Genomic DNA, 23,358 nt, shown 5'->3' on the forward strand with positions numbered 1-23,358 from the left:
ATGTTGGTATTGGTGGAAAGATCACTTGAAGCAAAGGAACAGAACAGAGAATCCAGAAATAGACTCACACAAATATACCCAACTGATTTTTGACAAAAGGGCAAAAGTAATTTAATGGAGGAAGGATAGCCTTTTCAATAAATGGTGTTGGAGCCATAGCAAACAAATGAACCTCCACCCTATTAAAAGATATTCAATCTGTATATCAGCTATTTGTAAAGAATAAAGAGAAAGTTTACTAGATCAAAGCTAATGCTTCAGAAATAGAAAAGAAATAGTAACTTGTAAAATTCTAGGCTTACCTGCCCAAAACTCACAGCCATCATGGGTATATTGTAACTGCAGTTATATGAAGTCATGGTGACAGAATACTGGCTCGTCATACTTGACCCATTACTTTTGGTCTGATTCACCTGAAAGTGCTTTAGAAATATCCCTTTGCTTGCTAATGCTGGGAGTCTTCTCTTTGGCATTTCTAAAGAACATAAAGTAAATGGGAAGTAAAATTGCATAGCTTCTGCTGCTGAAGAGAAAACCACCACACAATAATATCCACATGTCACGGAATAAGCTGTTTAAAATCGAATTGTAGAAAATAGTGGCCTTGGCTATCGAAATAGCCAGGAATATAAAGCTTTACTAGTAAGTCTTCTGACCTATGAGCCTTATCAGATAAAACAAACAAACAAAAAAGTTTTAAATTGTTACTAAAAAGCCACCAAGCCCTGGGGTCCATGTAGCCTTCTGTGGGCCAGTTAGCTTGGCTCTGTTCCAGGTGCCACTCACTAGGACATGTGCCCCATGAGGGCAGGACCAGGATTGTCTTGTTCACTGTTCTTTCTTTAGTGCCCAACACGGTGCCTGCCACACGGTAGGTACTAAATAAACTCTAACAAACTACAACATCGATCCCTAGTACCAATCAGCTATCTTATACATGTGTTCCACCAATTATAATGTAGATTTAATTACAGCAATTTCAAAAGGAGCGACTCTAAAGCAGTAACATTTCATTTTTTACCAATTGACTCATGCTCCTGCACTTGAAAACAGTCCCCGAAACATTCCAAAACTCCCAAAAACGGTTTAAGGTAATTGTTTGGAGATAGGTTGATTTTTTTAAAAATCACAGCTTAACTTTAATTATTTTATTATCACAGCATATATATATATACATATATATATATATCTACTAACATGATTAGAAAAACAATATTAAGACTTTCAGAAATAAAGTTTTCACTTATCACATCATTAATTATAGCTATCAAGTCCAAGAAAAGACTCAGCTCAATCCTACTAAACAGATGTCAATATCAACATCAATAATGCTAATATTAGCCTTTTAGGAATAGAGCCCTTTCTTGGTAGTTTATTTCTCAAAAATCAAACAAAAAATGAAAATGTCACAGTTTATATATATTTGTAAACAGAATCTAGGACTATAAAACCAAGTTTTTACTATAATGACAGCTTACATTATTATCCTTAGAGTAATCTTCTGGCCCTATTTATTTAAAAAATAATTTAAATAATATTATTTTGATAAAATAACTCATAAATATTTAGAGATTAATGTTTTTATCTAAACTACCGAATATAATCATTTCTATGGTAAGAGTTTACTACACGATAGATTTAGATAGTTTAAGTAGATATGAAGTAACACAACATACCATCCCATATTGAAATTGTAGGTGTCTGTCCAATGTATACTATATCCACATAAAAGGACTGTGATTCTGATGCTTTCTGCACACTAATCCTCTGAAGAGAAAAATTAGTCCCAGTGTATTTGGTTTGTATGAGGTCCAGAAGGTCTATGCAAGTGTATGTCCAGCTGAAATATGGTTCATTAATTAGGTATACTGATTAGTTGTAAGGCTTAATGTAAACAAATACACGATAAAAAGCATTAAAATCTTAAAGAGTAGAAGGTGGTGTGTTGTTTTTTTTCTCACAAGAAGACATCAAGCATACTTCATTAGCATGGAAAAGCAACAGAAGCTTGCGTAACAAGGGACAGCAGACAGAAACTTACATTGCAGTAAAAGATTTAATGTTGCATCCAAATACATTTCTTTTACTTATAGCCTTGGCAGTAGCCACAGGAATGTAAAATATTCTGTAGCAACAGATAAGGAAACTGAGGAGCATGCGGTTTGGTGTAGAACACACAGAACAAGACACTAGAACGAAGGAGGCTGGAAGGAAGGGGTAAAGTGGGGGGAAATGGGAGACATCTGTAATACTATCGACAATAAAATATGTTTTTAAAAAAATAAAAAGTAAATAAATGGGTGGTGCTCTAAATTTAAAAAAAAATGAAGTAAACTATTTTAGTAAAAAATGCCAGGGACAGAAAAGTAAACTCAGTCCAGTATTAAGAAGCAAAACTAGATCTTGATACTACTTTCAAAGAACTCACTGCAGTTGCATTGTCTACTGTTCTAAGTGACCAAAAAAAAAAAGTGCTGAGTTATTTATAGTCAGTACCTTCCAAGTGTGTAATTTAGATTCAGATTTTCTATTAAATACTAACTGCATTAGAATCTCATAAATTGCAATTAAGCAATTCTGCTATGAGAGTTTACAAGAAAGAGATGAATACTGTCATCCAAATAACTAAGCATAGTTTAATAGATATCTTTATATCAGCTGCTACTATAGTTATTAACTGTCTATTTGTTTGGGCATTCTCTATTCTCATTTCCTTCATGGTTTGCAAATTCATCGTGGGATCCCCCTGTGGTGCATCAAAGCTTAGAACTACATCAGATTTAGAAAATTATAAGCAGAACTACATGAAGTCCTTTAAATTAATAAAAGTACTTAGGTCTTCTAAGTAGAATTCTACAAATTCTATGATTCCAAAGTTTTAAAAACTACTTAGAAAATTTGGTATACTTAACAGTTTACCACTGTTTCATTATTTAAAGGGTCATGGGTGATGGTGCCACTAGACCAATTTTTATTTTCATAATCAATAGATTTAATTTTGGCACAACATTTCTGTTAGAAAGAGCCTATAGAAGACAAGAAAATTGCAGTTAGACCCATGGTGTACATGATTTCTCAAAAATAATAAGCAAACAAATAAGAAATGGGCTTATCTTCATAGTTATACACTGTAGTATCATTTAAGTTTTCAAATTCATAATGTAACTTACTTCTTTCCATAAGCAAAACTATATGTAAATTGTACATCAGTGCTTTTGGTAATCTTGCTTTTGTCTTGGTATTGAAATTTTAGACCAATATAATTTGCCAGGAATCCTTTGTATGCTAAACATAACTACATGGAAAATAAGAAAAAATATAAGTAAAAATCTTATCATTAAATTGTTTTGTAGCGATTCAAATTAAGTCAATCCAATCCAATAAATATATATTGAGCATTTTCCATAAAAATTTATCAGAAGGAAAAATTAATTTCAGCCAATTAGGTGCAGAAGAATTGGGGAAGATTTTCAGAAGAGGAAATGAAGTTAAAATGAACTTACAATTAATGAATAATTCTTTATATATATCTTTAGATATGGTTTCCTTAAAAAAAAGGAACTAATTCATGCCTTATAGTCGTCGAGCTACATAAGAATTAGGCCCCACTCAAACTGAACTCTTCAGTGAATTTAAAAGACAGAAGGGAGAGAAACATTTGGATAGATTGAAGTGTGAATGCAACTGAGCATTTAGAGATGAAGTTGTCACTGCAAAATAGTGATTAAATACCAGTTTTAATGGTCTACAAAACCTTAAAAATGCCAAATATATTTAGAACTACCAACTTCAGAACATGTGCTACAATTTGAGAATTTTGAAACAAGAGAAAGGGTAAATCTATAATTGCTACACTTTAATACCTATCCTAAGATTGCCATTTCTTCTTCTGAGAATCTTCTTTTACTTTTTCCCAGTTAGATACCTGAGGTCACTCTATTATGCCTATCCATTTTTGTTTCTTCTTAATTAATGAAGGAATATTGAAAATAACATATATATATATATGTATATATATATTTGTTTTAGTACTTAAATGAGTTCAAATAATTTTTTAAAAATATGAGATAAAGAAGAATACGTGTGCGTGGTACTGCATATTATTTTAATTTCTTGTTTTGAGAATCACAAGAAGAGGAAACCACAAGCGCCCAGAGAGTGAACCACAGAGCCTGTCCAATGTGACATGATTTCACTTGACAAGCACTTTTCCTTGTCTTAAATTTCATGAAATTTTATCACCAAGGGATTTTACAAATTTAATTAGCATCTCATTTTGTTGAGCTTACCTGATTATAAGGAAATAATGAAATGTCTCCATATGGTAGTCTGTTTGGTTTAACATCTGCTGAGTCGAAAAGAACAGCTGGGTTTTTCAGGGAATAACGACCACAGTAAGCATCAGTTTCAGCTGTCTTCTGCCCTCTATTAATGTGATCCTGCAGAAACAATAATATTTCAAATGAAAACATGATTGATTGTCCCGCTTTGTTCCCCAGCATCTCCACCCAAGTCCTTCAAGTTCTGACTCAGATCCCATTGCTTCCCAAATTACTGTTAACTTGAAATGTTCTCTCTTTGAAATTCTAAAGCCCTCACCCTAGATCGCTCATTTGGACCCATAATCACATAATCCCTTGTAACTATACTTCCCAAATCCTATCTTTCCCCTTAATGATATTTAATCCTTCCTTCCACAAATATTTATTTGGTGTTCACTGTGGGCCAGGTCTTTGTTTATGAATTTGTTTGTTTTTTGTTTAATCTTCGGGGTTCCAGTGGGGAACACTATCCCTAAACACAGAAGCCTATAACACAGTGGTTCTCAACCTGTGGGTCGCGACCTCTTTGGGGGTCGAACGACCCTTTCACAGGGGTCGCCTAAGACCATCGAAAAACACATATATAATTACATATTGTTTTGTGATTAATCACTATGCTTTAATTATGTTCAATTTGTAACAATGAAATTGGGGGTCATCACAACATGAGGAACTGTATTAAAGGGTCGAGGCATTAGGAAGGTTGAGAACCACTGCATAACAGTTTGTAAGAAGGAACCAAGGATTATAAAACCAAGGCTGAAGGGAGGCCTCTAACTCACATAAAAGCATCAAGAAAAATGACAGAGAAAGTGGCACATCAGGTGCCTTTAAAGATAAAAAGGAGTTATTTAAAAGGAAAAGGGGCCAAGGAGCTTCAGAAAAAGGGTAAAATACATGCAGAGAAGCAGGGGTGTTAGAAAGCAAGGCTGTGAAATTCAAATTGTCAAGGTAGGGTAGAGCAAAGAATGTGTGTTGTGATGAATGAAAGATGAAGTAAGGAAGTGTAATGTTAATTATTTGTGTAGTTCCCATGGCTGCAAGTACGCATCCAGGATAGGAGAACCCAAATAGATGTAGACTTGTTAAATTCAGTTGAAAACGTAGCCCATTGAGTGGATTTTCTCTTTTTTTTCCCAGTAATAAATCTCTTCATATAGGCATTGCCTGCTATATATTTTAATGACTCACTTATTTCGAGGGTATTGTTCTGAACTGAATAACTAGCATATTTCTTATGATAATATTTGAAAGTGGTGACTATCTGGCTTCCTCATGTCTTGAAAATAAGAATTGGGCAAGTAGTGTATTTAAAATTTTTTTACTGTGTCTCAAAGAAAAATCTTTACATCTCACCAAGAAATAAGAAATCACTAGGCATTGCACTAATAGAGCAGAGAGTGATGTGCTATGCAAGGGAAGTGATGTGCTATGCAATGATGCCCTGCTACAAATGTGTCTGCTGAAGCCAATGAGGAAAAGGGATATACTCTGCATCCAAGTGAAGAAAACAATCAAAAACTCGATCTTATATTTGCCTACATCCTATTGTTCAAGAAAATTCATGGGCAGTGGAAATACTGCTTTCACAAATGAATTGTTTTATAATGCGAAGAGATGTTAGGACAGACCTTACCACAACATTATATTTGTAATTTGACTTTGAGTGATAGGGAATTAATGCTAGTTCAAAAAAGAAATGACAAAATTCCAGACATGTACATGAATTCTTATTTGGTCACTTTCACAATTCATTCAACATTCCGTACCATGGTAAAATCAGTTTCATAATCTCTGAAGTATTTCACAACAAATCCTTCTTCAAAATCTGCAATTTGCGGTGGACACTTAGCGCTAACCATCTCTTCCACTGCTGCCTGAAACTAAATTAACAACAGGAATTTTAGTAACTTCTTTTTCATGAAGAGTTAGAACAGGGGTCCTCAAACTTTTTAAACAGGGGGCCAGTTCACTGTCCCTCAGACCGTTGGAGGGCCGGACTATAGTTTAAAAAAAAACTGTGAACAAATTCCTATGCACGCTGCACATATCTTATTTTGAAGTAAAAAAACAAAACGGGAACAAATACAATATTTGTATTTGCATGTGGCCCGCGGGCTGTAGTTTGAGGACCCCTGAGTTAGAACATTAGTAATTCTACTGCTAATTTTACTAATTAGTTACAACATATTCATATAATTCCTATATTTTAGTCATAATTACGAGATCATTAACTAAATAATTAATAATGTGATCATCTTAGTGTCCTATGTCTTTTTCAAGAGTTCCAATTTAGAATGGCAATAGCCACATCTAATTGGCTAATATTAGCTTACTTGGTTATTACTGAGGTAGACATATTTGTTTAATAGTTTTTTAAAAGGGAACAATGAGGCAAACCTAAATAAATTAGCACCCAATTTAACAGACTCCAAATGAATAGTTTTCCCAAATTAACTCAAAATTAACTAGGGGGGAAAAAACTGTATAATCTAATGCACTGTTTTTCAAAAGAAGAGATACAGATACTGAAAGCCTGTGATTAAGACAATGTAAAAAATAATAAATAATTCTGAATATACAGGAAACAGTTCACATTCATGAGGTCTCCTGTAATTTCCACGTTGTTTCTTTGGCAATGCACAGATATAAATGATGTTCAGAACTAAGGACTTGGGATGACAGGTAATCTTTAATCTTCAAACAAATATTAACTTAAACTCATTGTACAGGTAATTGTCAAAATTCAGTAACTCACAATAAACATCCTCTCTTCACGAAAAGTTGCCCATATGGAGATACGTTGGGTTCTGTTGGCACAGATCTAAGAAATGACCTTTTGTTCCCTATCTTTGTGATATTTCCTCCCTTCTCTGCTCACTCTTGGTTGCCTCCAATCCATCATGCCAAGTAGGAGAGTGTATTTCTAGGACTTAAAGTGTAGTTGTTTTTTAATAGTAAGGTGTTGCCTAAATGGTTTTATGTTTAAAATATTAACACAGAGCATACTTCAGCTTCTGCTGACCATGGGGTAAGAGGCTTAGAAGTGACTCCATCCCAATTCAGTGTGAATGTGTCCAAACTGGGTTTTCCTTTGGTTTGTTCTATAATATCCACTGTGACATTATATCCTTCAAATACTTCATAACCGAGCAGATCAAAGTCTCCTGCAAAAAAGTACCAAACAGAATTTTCAGAAGTTAATTTAAAAAATATCAATACAGCCCAGCTGGTGTTGCTCAGTGGTTGAGTATCGACCCATGAACCAGGAGATCATGGTTCGATTCCCAGGCGAACATGCCTAGGTGGCAGGCTCAATCCTTAGTAGAGGGTCTGCAGGACCCATCATTGATGTTTCTATCTCTCGATCCTTCTCCCTTCCTCTCTGAAATCAATGAAAATATATATTTTTAAAAAATATCAATAGTAGAACTCAAACTTTTAAAAATTGGTTTTATTTGGAGTTCCAGTATCACAAAATAAAAATGACAAGGAAGATGCAGGTCCTTCAGTCTGATCCATAAGTAAGTTCCTGGGAGAACAAGGATAACCATATTTTTGTGTGTATAGTGTTCTGACAATCTAACTTTGCGGGAATTTTTAGAACTTCAATTCCGGTTAAATGAAATTCTTCAACCTCCATCCAACAACCAAATTAACAATTTCATAAAATGAGACAAATGTTGAAGTAACATGTTACTTACATGAATGGGGAAATAATGATTGCCTGAAGAAAAGTAAACTCACACATATTCAGGGGCCTATTTCCTGAGCTAGATATCCCAAACCCAAATTTGTTGCTAGAATTGGTTATAAGACTCGAAAATATGAAAGATTAATAAGTTAACAGCTGCCAGAACCGGTTTGGCTCAGTGGATAGAGCGTCGGCCTGCGGACTCAAGGGTCCCGGGTTCGATTCCGGTCAAGGGCATGCGCCTTGGTTGCTGGCACATCCCCAGTGGGGGACGTGCGGGAGGCAGCTGATCGATGTTTCTCTCTCGTTGATGTTTCTGGCTCTCTGTCCCTCTCTCTTCCTCTCTGTAGAAAATCAATAAAATACATTTAAAAAAAATAAGTTAACAGCTATTACTTGAAAGAAAAAGCATAGAGAGAGCACATAATTTTGGAAAATGTTGCATTAAACTTAGGTGAACTAGTGTTTTGTTTGTTTCTCACTGCAAGATTTCTCAGGGATTTTAATATTTTTATAAATTCTGTCAATCTTCAAGGAGAAGCCGTGGTAAACAGTGTTTCCCACCTGGATTTGACCACAGAATTCTTTCATCCTGCAAGATCTGGCCAGACCAGTATCTTCTAAGCAAATTTAAATTTACATTTCATTTCCAGAATTAATATCTTCACTGATGTTTTGCTAATTTATAAAAGGCTATTATACTGATAATGTGTTTGTAGAATAGATAGTGTATTTCTCATGCATTAGAGTTGTACATTCCTTGAAATACAATAGGAATTTCAATTACAGTAGGAAACAATTAACCATTTAATTTCTGTTGTTTCTAAAATTGTTCAAGGCTGTGAATCCAATTTTTTCCCTCTGTCATTTTGTGTTGCTTTTACCTTTTTCAGTGGAGTTGCACAGGATATAAATTTGTTTCCTAGGAAAAAACTTTAGAGACCTGCAAAATGAAATACATGCTTACCTCTAGTTGATATAAAGGTTACCGTGTAAACATAACTTTGGGGATTTTGTGTTCTTGTTACTTGAACTGTATCCGGTTTTAAAGACCAGAGGTCATTTAGGGCTGATTGCAGTAAGAAGTCAGAAGCATCAGCAGGTAGCAAGGCTTGGATGCATTTAGGAAAAATATGAAAAAGGAGAAGAGTTGAAATCTTTCTGCACTACCAACAATGATGTCGTATAGTTGTTTTTTTAAAAATCACTCATAGTCTGCACCATATGTCGTCACTTAATGAAACTGTGCTCTGAAATTGATTCAAGCTCATCAATATTGACTAATTAATTGGATTATGGTCTCTTGAGGATAGGGCTCATATTTTATTGTTTTAATATTCCCATAGCAATAAGCATTGTATTTGGCTTATTATATTTACTGACTGAAACAATTAACAGAAAGAGCAAAATTTATTTTCCAAGGATTTATTACAAAATATAGAAATACGATGTTTTTATTAACAGATAATTAGGGTCTCATGGGCCTATCTTTCAATTTGAGAAATTGAAAGCAATGTGTTGCTTCCCTGCAGTGATGAATTTAATTTCTGTTAACTTACACCTGTGAGTCACAGATATATAAAATCCTTGTGTGCACTTAGATGTGTATTTACCATGATCCTTATAGGAGACAATGATAGCATGTACCATATTTTAAGTATTTTTATATTTTTATTGATGCCATTTTCTATCCCAGTCTGAAGGCTTTTCTCTATATTTTTCTGCTTTTTTTGTCTAGCATGCTAATAAAACTGAATTTGACTACAGCAAATACCTCTCTATAATTACACGTACACACGAAGAGAAAGAAAATCTCCCTTACTATTTATCACTTACCTGTTTTTTCCATGTTGTAAATTAATCTATATTGGTAAAGGGAGCAGGAACTGAGTTCTATACATGGGCTGGTTACCGTGATCCTCTGAACTTCCTTGATGGCATTAGTTGTTTCCCAGTTTTCCAATGTTATAACCTACTTCCCAATTAAAAAATATAATTACTATACAAAACATTTTAAAGATATAATAATTAAGCCATGCAAAGCCTTTTTATTGCTCTATTTTATTGCAAATGATAACATTTTAAATTTTACTTTATTTTATTTATTTATTTTTTGTTAATCCTCACCCAAGGATATTTTTTCTATTGCTTTTCAGAGAGAGAATGGGAGGGAAGAAGGGAGGAGAGAAGAAGAAAGACAGAGAGAAAGAGAGAAAGAGAGAGAGAGAGAGAGAGAGAGAGGGAGATGGGCTGTCTCCAGCAGGCTCCTCAACCAGGTACTTGTCCTTGACCGGGAATCAAACCCATGACCCTTTGGTGCTTGGGCCAACACTCTAACCATTTAGTCACACTGGCCAGGGCTTAACGTTTACATTTTATGAAGTAACAGCCTCTTTAGTTTATAGTACAGATACTCCAGGCCACAATTCAATAATTTTCCAAAACTGCTTTCCTCCAAAACAGTATCTTATTTAGTAAAAGGAATAATCAGATAGAGCTTCTGTCTGTGAACATTTTCTTTCTAGACAGTGGAGCTATAATCATAGCAAACCTGAACTTCCTGGACAATTGCTGACTGGGATTGAATAACTTGTTCTTCGTTGACTGCATCTGCTGTTTGTTGTTCAGTGTAGACATTTCCATACTGGTACAGTCCAACATCAACAAAAGCACTCAGTCTATACTCCTGTAGCAAGATTTCAATGTAATATCTGGAAAATAGAGTAACTAATAAATATAATGTTTTCTCTTCAGAGCACTTGTCATGAGTTCTTTTTATTAATGAATAAAATTTCAACACTATATAAAACATTTGCCTGTTCATTGATTTATATTGCAATATCCCTGATTTTAAATATTAAACTACTAAAAGCTTCATAGTAGTTTGCTAAAATGAAATGAATTGTGTAAGATATCTGCATTAGTAAAGAGTTGTTCCCATTCCTACTAATTCATTCAGTTTTGTTAATAAATAATTATCAAAAAACATACTATTTCCTATCCTCAACTATCTTAAAACAAAATTACACTGTATCTTATAATACAAAGATCCTGGCATAAAGTACGGAGGACATGCAGAAGTTAAGCATTTTAGTGTGTATAAGCAAATGGCAGGCAGATACAGAGATATCATATATATTTATATATGCCTCAGGAAACCTTTACTAATTAGATTGACTATGCCCCCCCCTGCAACAAGTCAGATGGGATTCACAACTTATATTTGGAATTCTTGATTGCTGAGACCCCGTGCCCACCATTCAACTGCTTATCTAGGATAAGGCACTCATTGACCAGCTGTTACAGGTGAGTGCAAAGCTACTGCTTCCCTACCTGAATCTCTATCAATGCTCTCATCTTTGGAGAGGACTGCTGGGCGTTCCTCTGAGTTGCCTCAGTCATTATACAGACACTCTTATATATGGAGAATAAGTATCTACAGTTAATGGAAGACTGAATGAGGGGCATTTATCAGCTCTCATCTGTCTAGAACAGCCGTGGGCAAACTATGGCCCTTGGGCCGGATCCGGCCCGTTTGAAATGAATAAAACTAAAAAAAAAAAAGACCGTACCCTTTTATGTAATGATGTTTACTTTGAATTTATATTAGTTCACACAAACACTCCATCCATGCTTTTGTTCTGGCCCTCCGGTCCAGTTTAAAAACCCATTGTGGCCCTCGAGTCAAAAAGTTTGCCCACCCCACCCGGTCTAGAATGATGGGACTCTGGGTCAGCCCCCTTATAGAACTGGTATTGGAGGATTGCATCAGGCTCTTGGCCGCCCTGAGGACCTGTTTGCCAGCTCTACCAAATTGAGGCGGACAACACTAATGAGCAGGACTCAACAAAGAACCATTCAATTCTGTATCCTCACCTGGCAGCTTAAAAATATTTATCAGGCACTAATATGAATACTTTACAGACATTATTATATTGAATCTTCACAAAATCCTATAAAACATATAATATTCTTATTCTCTGTTCCTATGGTAACAGAGACTAAGAGAGTTTTAAAAATTGAAAGATTATTTAAAAGTTAGTAACTGCGGTATGTTTCAAAGCAGAACAGGGTGACCAAAGAGACATGCACTTCGCGATGAGGCTACGTCATCTGAGTAGAATGAACTGGAGATATGAGCTACCTTTGGAAAGCCCTCAGGGACCTCTGTGCAATAAAGCAGCTACTAGCATGGCCTCAATTTCAGAATTTACAGCCACCATGCTGAGCGCAGTGTGTAAATTCCAAGCAAGTGTTGCAGGAGCACAGAGACCAGGCAGCAGATGTATTTGGAGTCGCTTTCAAGCAAGCCCTGTGTTCCTGCCAAGCAGGTAAATTGAACTCGTTTTCCAAGGCCAAGGCAAAGCCTGCAGGTGAATTGACACGGAGGCGCAGCAGGGATTAATTAGGTACTCCATTTTCTCTGAAATGGTCCAGTGATCTTGGTTTAAAAAGGAAATGTTTAAGAATGTAAAGAAGTGAAGGTAGAAGGAGGAGGAGAAAAAGAATGGAATTGCTTTCCGCATATCACTGTGGCCAAGACCTCAGGGAGAACACTGTGTGATTGCTCCCAGGTACCAGTGATCCTACCCTCTGTCCAGCTCCACCAGATCTTCATGGTGCTGCCTATGAGCCAAATCTCCTCAATGTCTAGAAGGGTGATATGGTAGAATAAGTAAATAAAACTCCACCCATCAAGGAGTGAAATCTATTTTTTCATCCTTGAATCTACATTTGGCCATTTGCTTTGGCCGATGGGCTACTAGGAAGTGTGACACAGAGTCTTGAAAAGTAAATGTGCGTTAGGAATTGCCCTCTTTCCTGCTGGGGAGCCATTCAATCATTGCGACAAGTCTGGGCTATAATCTCCTGGAAGATTAGAGACCATGTGGAGTGGGACATCTGGGGTAACTAACTCCAAGTGCGTTAAGTGAAGCTCCAGATATGTAAGCGAAGCCATCCTATGCCATCAATCACCAACTGAAGCAGCCAGCACCAAAAGAACTGCCCAGCCAATCACAAAATTGGGTTGCTTCAAGCTACTAAAGTTTGGGGAGTGGTTTCTTATGCAGCAAATCCTAACAGATACAAGTGATAAATGGAAAATGATCTCAATGAATCTCTTCAGGTTCTTAATGTAACTTAGCTATTTTAAATATATCATGTCTTTTACCTCCGTTTTCTAGGAATCTCGAATGATTTCTTTGAATGACATTATCTGCTATTTGAATAGTACCTTCATCTTCTCTCTGCACTTGACCTTTGAACACTGAGTGATGTAATTAAGAACAGGGAGTGTATTTTGATATCCTTTGCATTAAATTTCCAGTACCTGGCCCAGGGTCTTGAATAAATGAGTGAATAACAAATATGTATTAACTGTGGTACCAATTATGTGGTTTTGTAATTTTTTCCTAGCAATATTCAAGAGCTCAGGATTCTATAGAAGCAGATAAATTAGATGGCTGGATAGACTGAATGGTCTTAGTGAAAAAATAAAAATGGAATTAAGTATATCTCACAAAGTTATAATTTCAGCAACAGGGATCATTTAGTTGTCAAATTTCCCTGATTATCGGAATGCCAATATACTTCGAGTATAAAACGAAATTTATTAAAACTACAGAGGCTAACCAGTTACAAATTAAGCTGGTAAACTAATATCACCTTTACCAATAAAAATAAATTGAAAATATATTTAGACATAAACTTATAGTTTTTAAATACCAAACAGTAATTTAAAGAAAAAACCTTACTCTTTTCCTTTCTGAAGATGAATGTCATCGGATCTTTGTGTTGGACTGGAAAAATAGCTGTTGGCATTGGAAGAATGATATGCAATCCTTATCTTATTCCAAAGGGAGAGGGGATAGAGAGAATATTAGTAAACCTTTTCAGCACTTACTATTTATTACTTCTGTCAGTCTTTGCACTTTTATGACTAGAAAAATGTGAAGCTACTTTATATTTTTTTTCTAAGATCTGTTACCCATGATTAAATGGAATTTAAATAATTACCAAAGCTCATTTCATTTCTTTTGCCCTAACACCAGCCCTGCTATACCAAACATACTGCATAGACCACAGCTTTTCCACAATTAAAACTGCAAGAGAAAATAGAAAGACACGCAGCAGGAGAACGGTTTTGATTGTCTAATAAAATGTTCTTTTGCTCTGAAGAGAACTTCAAGGGATTTAATCCAAATGAGATCATTAAAATATGTCTGAAAGATCACTAAGTGGGTCTGCATCCTAGAATGAGAAGGCTGTGGGTTCCCATTGGGAATGACTATACCATTTTTGGAGGAAGCATACTGGAAAGCTATGATGAAATTGGAATTCATATATCACAGGTAGCATATATATCATGTGAGCAGTTGGAGAGGTGATCTTTGCATATATATATATTGAGTCATAAAATGTTCTTTTGATTTGATCTAATAGTTTCACATTTATGAAATTACCTTAGGGAGCAATCTAAAATACAGAATAATTTAATGACAAATGTTTGATAAGATATTTATTTGTGGTCATAAAAATCAAAAGTAAGGCACTTACCAGTATGGAGAGAGTAACCTAAGTTTAGTAAACCCATGCAATAACATACTATTCAGTCATTAAAATGGTGTTATATAAATTATTTAATAACATGTTGACATACTAATGCGTGACAAAAGAGGACTATGAAATTGGATGCACTATCCTATTTATGTAAAGAACAAAACAGAGATATAAGGAAATGACAAATTTAAATTTCACAGCTGACTAAAAGTATGGCAAAATATTTTTTATTCTTTTCCAAAATTTTCTCTGTTATAGTTATAATTCCTTCATAATAAAAACAAATTTCAATTATAAAGGACTCATACGTGTTTTTCCCATGGAAGAGAAAATTTAGGTATGGGAGAGCATTTTATTTTAGATGATGGATTCTCTATAATAAATTTATAGGTAGTTCATAATACACAAGTTAAAAATAGCCAAGAATCCAGACACATGAAAAATATGCCATGAATTCTTTAATATAATTTATTGGCTTACAATAAATTATATACATTACATATACAGATTATCATATTGTTTTAATAATATCAAAGATTACCTTTGTCTCTCCTACCTTATCTTCTGGAAGCCCAGTCTGGCTGAAATAAATTGCATAACGGTCATCACCTTTGATGTAGAATCTATAAACATCAGAATCCGGAGCCACCAAAAATCCACTGAAGCGTGCTACAAATGCGTCTTGCTCCATGGGCCAAATATAGGAAGCTGAATCTACCCAACTGGCACCCATGTAGCCTGGCGTCTTTTCATTGTATTCAAGTATCTCTTCAAGATGCACTGGCCGACTATTATTCCATACCTCAAGCTTAAGACCTCTTCCTCCTGAACATAAAATAAAAGAAGCTTTTCATCAGAATTTTGATATGGTGTCTGAATGGCCTTCTATTTGGGTGTGGTTATAGATGTTCTACTTCAACTCATATTTTTACAACATGTGTGTAATTAAAACAGTTACCACATGTTCCTATATCTAGAGGATATAGTGCTGTTAAGACCATCTGCAACTTATTATGACTTCACTTCTCTGCATCTCAGGTTCCACATATGTAAAATGGGAGTAATTCTACTATTTGTATGGATGCTGTGGGGATTAGATTATAAGAGATAGGTAATATATGTTTACATATGTAATATATAAAACATTTGGTACTTATAAATGTTTTATGTGAGATAAAAATATAGCCCGACTGGTGTGGCTCAGTGATTGAGCGTCCACCTGTGAACCAGGAGGTCACGGTTCAATTCCCCGTCAGGGCACATGCCTGGGTTGTGGGTTTGATCCCCATTATGGGGCATGCAGGAGGCAGCCAATCAATGATTCTCTCTCATCATTGATGTTTCTATCTCTCTCTCCCTCTCCCTTTCTCTCTGAAATCAACAAAAATATATTTTAAAAGATAATATAATAATTACCTAAGATATGACTGATGCTGCTTTTATAGTTAAGTCTAAAAACTTGAAGGTTCAGACCATTTGATCACAAAGTCTTTGCCTTGATTATTCTCTGTATCAAAACATTAATTAATGCCTTACAACCAATCAAAGAACAGATACTGTTGGCTTTAAGATATGTCAGAATTTTTTATTTTTCTTTTTTTTTTTAACATCACTTGTGCTCAAGGATTTCATCTCCCCTTTTTGGACAGAACCAGAGAGAAAGTTCTCCTTAGGGTGTATCTACATTTGCCATAAACCTCATGATTAAGTTTTTTCTCACCAAAAAATAAGTCATTGAACTCTTTCTATTTCTTTCTTCCTACACAACAATAGGGCTCCTGACTTCCTCCAGCAGCCTTGAGCTTGTGTGGAGTGTCTGGATGTGGAAAATAATGGCTACTCCTCTTTTACTGAGTTTATTTAGAGAAAAGCTTAGGACTTCATTCTCTGATATATGTCACTTTCTTTGGCATTATCAATTATAAATATCAAAATTCTTTTCTTAAATTGGTCATTTTTCTAATATCATTCAAAGCAAGGAAATTTAATAGGTTGATAAACAGAATTTATTTGGCTTCAAATACCAACCACTGATGTAATTATGAACTGATTTCATTGTACACAGCCCACTCAAACACATGCCCAGAATCTCAGTGGAATGACAGCAGACATCAAGGCCATCAGCTGCATGCTCACTGGGTCACAGGTGAAAGTCTATAAAGAATTTTGAGTTCCATTTCTCTCATTCCGTTATCATACCTAAATCATTCTGGGCAAGGAAGGATTAAATTCTGCCATTTATTTTTTACCCAGGGAAAGGCATAATTTAAGTTACCATGTAGTCTGTACCAACATTTAGTAATCGTCATTTAAACTGAGATAAAGGCAGCAGGGTACTCTATCAAAAGAGATGGCTGTTTTTAGTAGGCTGTCCGAGGGATTTAGGGCAGGTTTACTTCCACTGGTGCAGCCTCGATGTAGCTATTTTAATACAAATATTTCCTAATCCAGAAAGTGTAAAGAGAAAAACTAGGAAGAAATTTATTATCATTCTAACTACAAATTCTAAAAAGTACAAATAATTTTTTTTTTTTACTAATTGCTGTAGACTGATTGTGTTCCTCTAAAACTCATATACTGCAACTTAATGCCCAATGTAATGGTATTAGGAGGGTCTGGTTTTTTTGTCCAAAAGGAGATGAAATCCTTGAGCAGGTCATGAGGGTGGAGCCCTCAAAAATGGGATTAGTGCCCTTCTAAAAGAGACCCCACTGAGCTCCCTAGCCCTGAGAAGGAGACATCTATGAGCAAGCAGTTGTCACCAGACGCCTAATCTGCCAGTACCATGATCTTGGACTTTCCGGCCCCCAAAACTATAGAAAATATATGTTTGTTGTTTGTAAGCTACCTAGTCTTATGGCATTCTGTAATAGCAGACCAAATGGACTAAGACACTAATGATATACATCGATAACAGTCTTCCTAAGTAAGTACAGAAATGGCCATTTCTTCTGGAAACTTACCTGGATGTATAGTTCTGAGAATATCAGGCTTAGGGGATGTCTTGCAATATATAGTATTTTCTGTGACATTCAAAACATCACAGGCTTGACCTACAGAGAAGCAAGGTACAGAGCTTCAGAATGCAAATATATCAGCCTGTCTTGAAGCACTTCTTCAATTAAAAAAAAAGTAGCACAAGCAAGAGGCAAAGTGTGGGGGCCTTCATTAAAGTTTATCACTCAGTTGTCATACTTTCACAAGGCAAGACAATGTTGCCTTGTGAAAATAACATTGTCTTGGCAAAATATTACAAGTCTAAGTAAGAAAACTGCATAATTTCTGAAAAACAAAATTTTTAAAAATTTGATAAAGATTATATCACAATATAATTCTGTGTCCAAAGTGAAGCCTTATATTTTGATCCTTGAAGAAAATTTGCTGAATAAACCCATGATGTTCCAAATTTATAAAAGCAGGTGATCTCAGTCCTCTTAGGTTAAAATAAAAAGTGCTTTGGTCCAAGTTCTTCAAATGAAAACAAAAGGGATAATCATTTGTAAATGGTATTTTCAAATCATTACTTTCGAGAAATTATTGAGGATTGAAAACCTCAAATCTGGTTATCACATTAACAGCAATGACGTATCATAAAAATTATATGTTATATTTGCATATCAACTGATCAACATCGGATCATAAAACACATTATAAAAATTTAAAATAATGTCCCTGGTTTTAATATTTAAAACATATTTATATTTAAAAAATCAGAATAACATATATAAAGCCGTAAAATCTGTGGTCTAGATTTTAGTATTTATACAAGTAACCAGAAAGAATTCATAGGGATAGGAACAATATTGTATAAATGTCAGATGAGGTTACTTATATTAATTTTCTTCTTGAAATCACATTTTGGCTGGCTTATGAGGAAATCCCTTCAAAGTAGAAAACATCTGAGCAGAGGCCTGTATCCGAAAAAGAATGGGCCAGTAGCATAGGCAGACATCCTTTCTCCTGCTCATCGAGGTAACTTAGGTCACTACAGCTGAGTGGGAAGATCCCCATTATTATATTCATCCTGGCCTTCCTTTTGAGCGGCATAGCTCCCTGCCTCTGAACTGATCAAGACTAGACACATACAAGTGAGGCATAACCAGAGAACCACCCCCTACGTACATTTGTGACCACTTATATCAATTAATGCTCTTTCCAAGGCCAATATCAGTAATTGCTGATGTCCAGACAAGGCACAGTATCTGAGAAGGGTCATGAGGAGAGTATCCACAAATACTACTTTAAATTTACTCATCTTTAGCCAACCCATTGAGAAGTAACAACAGTTTAAGAATGACCTTTAAGGAGTCATTAAACAGAGGGTAGGTGTGTCTATAGGTATGACAAGAGATTTATGGATGGCAGCTTTAAATTTAAGATATTAATTGAGAAAGGACTCTTCTTACAAATTATTAAAGAAAAAGGCAGAATTGGTTCTTATAAAGTAACATAATAAAAGTGATGAAAAATACCTCCAACTAGAACTCTGACTGGGAAATCTGTTTGATCAAAGAACCGTCCGCTTATTGTTAGCGTGGTGCCACCTTGAATGCTTCCTTGTGAAGGTGAAATCATAGTGACCTCTGGGGGGGAGGAAGAGGAAAAGCACATGAACTAAAATGTCATAAACATTACACACAAACCCAAATGCTTGCTTTTAAAAATTTTTCTAAATTACTTGTAGCCATAGCACCTAGGATAGTGTAGGTTTTACATCACCGAATAAATGAATTGGGTGTTTTGTTATTTTGTCTCTGATGCAGCCCTGAAAAGGACAATAAACATGGCCTCCATAGAGACCTATATCTCCCGAGGACAAGGCTTTCATGGAGACTGATGCGAAGGAGACACGGGTACTGGGAGGACCCAGGAAGTAAGGAAAATCTGGGCTAATCACGGATGTTTGATTCCAAAAGAAAACACAGGAAGACAGGAGAAGAGCCTCACCTTCCTTATGCTCTTGAAGAATGAACTTTATATTTTTTTATGTAGTAATACATTAACTATGATTGGAATTCTTGTGCTTTATATAGAAAAGTTTTAGCTATGTTGGTAAAAGAGCCCAGTGCATGACATATGGTAGATTCTTATTAAAATGTATTCTTGCCCTGCCATGTCTTGATGGTAGAGTGTCGACCTATGAAACAGGAGGTCACGGTTTGATTCCCAATCAGGGCACATGCCTGGGTTGTGGGCTCAGTCGCCAGTAAGGGGCTTGCAGGATGCAGCCCATCAATGTTTCTCTCTCATCATTGATGTTTCTATATCTTTTCCCCTCTTCCTTCCTCTCTGAAATCAATAAAAATATATTTTTAAAATGTATTCTTATTAGTTCTATCAAAGTCTTATGTATCCCTCCACATTTGCCACTGCTTTCTTTCTCAGATTTAGTCCGCCTGCCCCAGGTGCCTTGAATAAATATCATTTTGATTACACTGAGCCTTGAGTCAGTTCTGTGTGACCCCAGCCCAACTCCGAACGTTTCAGTTTCACATACAAACTTCACATTAAATAAATTTCCATAAAAATATAAAGTATATCATATTTGATTGACTCCAAGACACATTTCTTTCACATTGAACATCTATGAAACCTGAATATGCCAATTCCATCACTCCTGAGCTGGGAATAAATTCTTTCAAGAAGACTTGTGTTTGCTTCTGACACTCTCCTAGAAGTACTACCAACCTGAGACCTGTGTAAATTAAAATAAATTGTAATAGGCTTGAGGATTCTTTTACACACACCGAGAGCATATATCTGGCTTGTTGTTTCAACTGACAGTGGAATATTTTTTCCTCCTTCAAACAACAACTAAAGTGGAGACATGCAAGTTTCCCTTTTGTCTCTTTTGGTGCAATGGGTTTATTTTCCAGGCCACCTTACACTAGGAATATAGTCTTCAGGGCCCTAGTTTAATGCCAGGGCTTCCTATTAGACTCGACTCTCTGTGTCAGGTGGTTTTACTTCATAGAAGTACATGGAATAAAATAGCACACCTTAAGTCAGTATTGCCTTTGATTTAATGAAATGAAATATATATATATATATATATATATATATTTTTTCTTTCGCACTCTCTACACACACACACACACACACTGAAAGATCACATACCTGCATATGTTTGAAACATTGAAATTTTATTCAGAGAGGAAACAAAATATGCCGTTTTTTCTGGGAAACTCCTGTTCAAAAAAAAAGTTCAAAAACTCTTACTTTAAATACAAACTTTATTTTAGGAAAATATTATTAGTAACTTATTAGTAATATAAATTGTGTTATGATTTGCAAATGAGCTGGATAGAAATACTGGGGAAGGTTAGGTTCTGTATCTTGATTTCGTTTTTGTTTACACAACAATAGAAGTATACGAATGCTACACAAATATCCTTTTGTCAGGGCTTACTGAACTGCATCCCTAAAATATGTACATTTTATTATATGCAAATTACAACCCAATAAAGCAACAATTTATATCACTATAAAAAACAGGAGGATTACCTTTTATAAAGGCTGGGCTCTTCGGCTGGCCCCCTCTCTCTCTTTCTCTTATAGCCAGCCCACTTGGTGTCATGATAACTAACATTATTAAACACTTATCAGGTATCAAGCTAAGAGATTTAAGCAGTTACGATTTTTTTAAAACATTTTAATTTATTGAGCTATTTATTCTTTACATCAACCACACAAGGTAGGCAAAACTCAGAGAATTTACTTGTCTTACACTAGCTCACAAAGAGAGTAAGTGGCAGGCAGAGAATTTGAACTCTGGTAGGTTGAGCCCAGAACCCTGGCTCCAGACCTACTAATTTACATGAGAGTACAAATGGATGAGAGCAAGTTAATAACAGTCCACCAGAGGTAAGCATGAAGGTGTGGGAAGAAAAAGAATCTGATCCTAGAAATTAAATGTGGCTCCCTAATTACCCCAATTAAATTCATAATTAGAAAAGTTATAAAATTCAAATGTTAAGACGCACACCCATTCATCATAATTAACTAGAATACAATGAATTAAAATCTACTAGGATAACACACATTCTGTGGTTGAGACCAACAGTGAACTACCTTTAAATCTAACCCAGGCATTACAATGTGCATTTGAAAACTAAAGAGTCCCTGGTGGTATTTTATGCTGGTTATTTAAGAAATGCATGCTGGTTTTTACATTTTTATGTTATAAACCTTTCAGTTGATTTCCTAAACATCTGAAATGATGCTAGTCCCAACAATATTGCCTGCGGGCAGATCCAGCATCAGAAAAATTAACTCTGCTTAAGTTGGTGGGGAAATTGCCTCCTGATATAAAATTGAAATGTAATTTATTTGCTATGACACTGAGGTGATTTTCAGTAATTTACTGATAATGACTAGGCATTTCTCAATTAAGGCAGCCTCATCTGAACCTTATCAGTTTGGAACAGCTGTTGTTTGAACTTGGTTAACAGAGGAAAGAAGGTTGGCTATTAAAAGAAATACAGAATGGTGGCCCCAGTGGCCTTTAATGAGATCATCTGGTATTCAGAAATGCCCCTGAAAATTTGTAAAACATGTATTTTATGATTTATAAAATTTTTTAGCATTAAAAAATGCCATATAATCTTAAAAATAGGTTTTCATGTAGTAAATGTCATATTTTTAAGTAATCTAAAATTCCTAAGATTACTTTATATAGAAACATAATTTCATCAATTCTGAGAAGATATAAAAAGACAGCAATTTGCTTTAAAAAATTATGTCAAGATCACAGAATCAACCATTTTATGGTATTTCCCTAAATTATGTGAAAATTTGCTGGCTTTGTTAAATTGAAATTTTGGGGGCATGTTAATGCAGCATATTGATTTATGTATACTTATCAATCACATTCAATCTTGATCACTCAAACCTTCTATTTTTGGCTAATTATTTCTCTGAGAGACATATGATGGATTTGGCAATTAATACCTTTCAAAGTCTCAGAAATAAGAATTCACTTTTCTCATGTGAAGATGGCATTGAGAGCTTAAAAGAACCATATATAGTTCAAGAAATCATTTAAAACTCAATAATTATTGTTCCTAACATGGCTTTCTCACATTTTCAATAAAATCCTATTATCCTGTTTTATCAAGCTTATGTAAATATGTCACGTCCTTGAAGAAAATGACAGTTAACTCATGGTACACTAAGTTATTTGCCCCCTGTAAATCACAAAGGTAAATCTTAGTACCATTTACATATCACCCACTCTGGTTTGTCCCTGAATTACAACATTCTTCATGGTTTTTGGTCCAATCTATATTGGTCTATAATACAGTGTCCAGCACAGGCATCACTGTGAAACTATTGCCTCAAGATGTCTAGAACTAGATGATCTCAAAATACTATGATAATAGTTCTGGGGTCACCAACTCAACTGCAGTTCCAGGCATGAGGGAACAAATATTCTCTTCCCGTCTGTGAGCATACGCCAGGTATAACATCTACTTTGGTTGTAATACTGCCATCTTTCAAACTTCTAATCATTGAGTCTCACATCAGAGACAACAATGAAATCAACAGACCTATCTTGTTATTGATCTAATACATCTGTATTAGTATTTGATGGATAAGTAATGTGATTTATGTACATATCTGCTAACTGGCTCATTTTTTCAATGGAAGACGCTATGACATTTTGGGCAGAACAATTCATTTAGGTTTGGCACATCCTGGTCCTGCCCACCAAAGGCCATTAGCATGGCCCAGTTTCTGTGTCAGTCAACAAATATCTCCACACATTTGCAAATGCACCCA

The 23,358-nt window shown here is 35.2% G+C and overlaps 1 protein-coding gene across 1 annotated transcript in view; it reads right to left on the reverse strand.

The window, feature by feature from the left end:
* Positions 1-23,358, reverse strand: part of PKHD1L1 (PKHD1 like 1) — a 127,851-nt gene that overhangs the window by 84,706 nt on the left and 19,787 nt on the right. Inside the window, exons 10-23 of the mRNA XM_070392754.1 lie at positions 20,695-20,765; positions 19,050-19,160; positions 17,541-17,630; positions 15,134-15,402; positions 13,773-13,864; positions 10,568-10,727; positions 9,853-9,988; positions 8,984-9,127; positions 7,332-7,489; positions 6,092-6,205; positions 4,290-4,439; positions 3,171-3,295; positions 1,677-1,840; positions 303-475 (exon numbers count right to left, since the gene is read on the reverse strand). Of these exons, the coding sequence (XP_070248855.1) occupies positions 303-475; positions 1,677-1,840; positions 3,171-3,295; positions 4,290-4,439; positions 6,092-6,205; positions 7,332-7,489; positions 8,984-9,127; positions 9,853-9,988; positions 10,568-10,727; positions 13,773-13,864; positions 15,134-15,402; positions 17,541-17,630; positions 19,050-19,160; positions 20,695-20,765 (1,957 nt within the window). The remainder of the gene's footprint in view (positions 1-302; positions 476-1,676; positions 1,841-3,170; positions 3,296-4,289; positions 4,440-6,091; positions 6,206-7,331; positions 7,490-8,983; positions 9,128-9,852; positions 9,989-10,567; positions 10,728-13,772; positions 13,865-15,133; positions 15,403-17,540; positions 17,631-19,049; positions 19,161-20,694; positions 20,766-23,358) is intronic.

This window comes from Myotis yumanensis, unplaced genomic scaffold, assembly GCF_028538775.1.
Source record: "Myotis yumanensis isolate MYYU_CA2020_CCGP unplaced genomic scaffold, mMyoYum1.0.hap1 SCAF_15, whole genome shotgun sequence".
Lineage (NCBI taxonomy): Eukaryota > Metazoa > Chordata > Mammalia > Chiroptera > Vespertilionidae > Myotis > Myotis yumanensis.